At 40.6% G+C, this 2,009-nt stretch overlaps 1 protein-coding gene across 1 annotated transcript; it reads left to right on the top strand.

Annotated features, from left to right (window-relative positions):
• Positions 1-325: 325 nt before the first annotated feature.
• LACBIDRAFT_313323 (uncharacterized protein) lies at positions 326-526 on the top strand (the record flags this gene model as incomplete). The annotated part of the gene is made up of 1 exon (XM_001888845.1): positions 326-526. The coding sequence occupies one exon, from the start codon at positions 326-328 to the stop codon at positions 524-526; it is 201 nt and encodes a 66-aa protein (XP_001888880.1).
• Between the last annotated feature and the right edge of the window lie 1,483 nt (positions 527-2,009).

Below are 2,009 nucleotides of genomic sequence, written 5' to 3'. Positions count from 1 at the left end.
TCTGGGATTGGGAATAAACCAAACACGAAAATGGTCACGCTCTACAAACACCTCGACAACAAAATCAAGCAACATGCACAGGCTTATTGTGCTGCCTGGCGTGCTTTAGGAGTCCTTGACCTGAACAGCTCATGGTCTACCTTGCTGCATGAACTTAAGGACAAGGATATCTGTGGACCAGGAAAAGAGGTGAACAAGGCATCAAACAACTGGCACGAACCTTCCTGGATATGGCTTGCCACACATGACTGGATCCAACCAGACAGACCAGGAAGCCAAGTTCACTGACAGTATGCATGTCAAATAGGCAAAGGCAAGGGCACAGATGATGAGGTGGAAAGAAGAGTTTTTATTGGTTCAGGAAGAAATGAGGCATGTTATTGAATATCTCAACTGGAGGGCAGCATGGTGGCATGAATGGAGTTCCTTAAGAACTCACACTGATGCTACGGTATCAAGCAGGATCTCTGGTTACACTAATAAGCAAGCAGCTATATGTAGTCGCATTGCTGAGCAGTGTGCCTGATACTGGCTTCCATGTCTGGGAAGCAAAGGTATCACTCCATCAAGGGCTTCTCATTTTCCGACTGTATTGAACCTTCCTCTGGTTGTTCCGCCAAGTTCAAATATAGATAATGAGGCTGAGGTAGACCTTGAAGTTGCTGAGAAGGATGATAGTGAGGATGAGATGTATCTGGATGATGCTGGAGATGAGGACTTGGACTTAGATGACTAGGCTTGTTTTGTAGATGTCTGGTATCATTGGTGAAAGTCCACTCAAACCACTCAAAAGCAAGAAATGGTTGGACTGGCTGGAATTTTGTGTCCATTAGACTTCTGCTGGACTTCCTCTGGATTTCCAATGGAAACAAAGGCAGGAGTAGAAAACTTACTAACTTGTTAGTCTGCTGGACTTCTGACAGACTTCTCAGAAAAAAAAAGGTACAGGAGAGTGTTGACTGTCCACTTTGCATTTTTTATTTACAAACAGAGTTTATATACATCACAAAAATCACTTTTGTTTTGGGAAAAGCTCACATGTTAGCCTTTTCTCAGGCTGTCACAGCACATCACAGCACATCACAGGTAACCTCAGGGCACCCTGAGGTGCACTGGGATGCCCTGGCAAAGCCTGGCACACACTTGACTGATGAGCCCAGTGAAATAGATAATAATCAACATAAACTAAGCATAATTTAATATACAAGTTACACCTTACTAATATAATTGTGTTGAGACAATTACTGCACCTTGTGGTGTTGTTATTGCTTGGGCTAAATTTCCCAAGTCAGAATACCCCACAAATATTTTTAACTTTTTGGAATCAGTTTACTCTACAGCTGAATCACATCCAGGTTACATCTATATTGATGAGGCTTGTCTATTATTACGAACAGCAATAAGCAATGGAAGCTGGGACAGAATTTGGAAACATACAACTTGGTTCATTGTTGATAGTACCACTATATTAATCACTGTGTTGGTGATTATATTTGTTGAAAATGGTGTAATCCTGCACCATTGAATGGATCAGCTCCAAACCTTGTTGTTGTTGAAAAAGACAAACATGGTCGATCATACTACAAGCAACCATTCAACACACAGGTAAGTTTGAGTTAAAGTGTGATGAAATACAGTTGAGTGCAAAAAGAATGAAGGTTGGTTCATTTTTCTGGTTCTTTCTAAGAATCTATTGTACCTCAAATGTATTTGTGTATTCTTTTACATTATGTAGTTGTGTTACACTTCCCTTGGTATGGACTAATTTCAGTGAAAGCTGGAGCCTTGAGAAGGTTTTTATTCTGGAGGCCATTTTTGGCATCTGAAAAAAAAAATATGTGTTAACTGGAGAGGTAGCCAGAACATACCTCTGGTCAACCTGAATAAGCCTATCAAAGAATTAGTTAAAAATACTGAGTGGTTATGCTTGTAGAGCCTCCAGAAAATGGTCATTTTGTGCTATTTTGGTCTTTTTTGGCCTGTTTTAGACAAAACAAGCCATTTTCCAA

Source organism: Laccaria bicolor, genomic scaffold, assembly GCF_000143565.1.
Source record: "Laccaria bicolor S238N-H82 LACBIscaffold_59 genomic scaffold, whole genome shotgun sequence".
Taxonomy (NCBI): Eukaryota; Fungi; Basidiomycota; class Agaricomycetes; order Agaricales; family Hydnangiaceae; genus Laccaria; species Laccaria bicolor.
The sequence above is the reverse complement of the archived record's forward strand: the minus strand, read 5'-3'. Positions and strand labels throughout refer to the sequence as shown.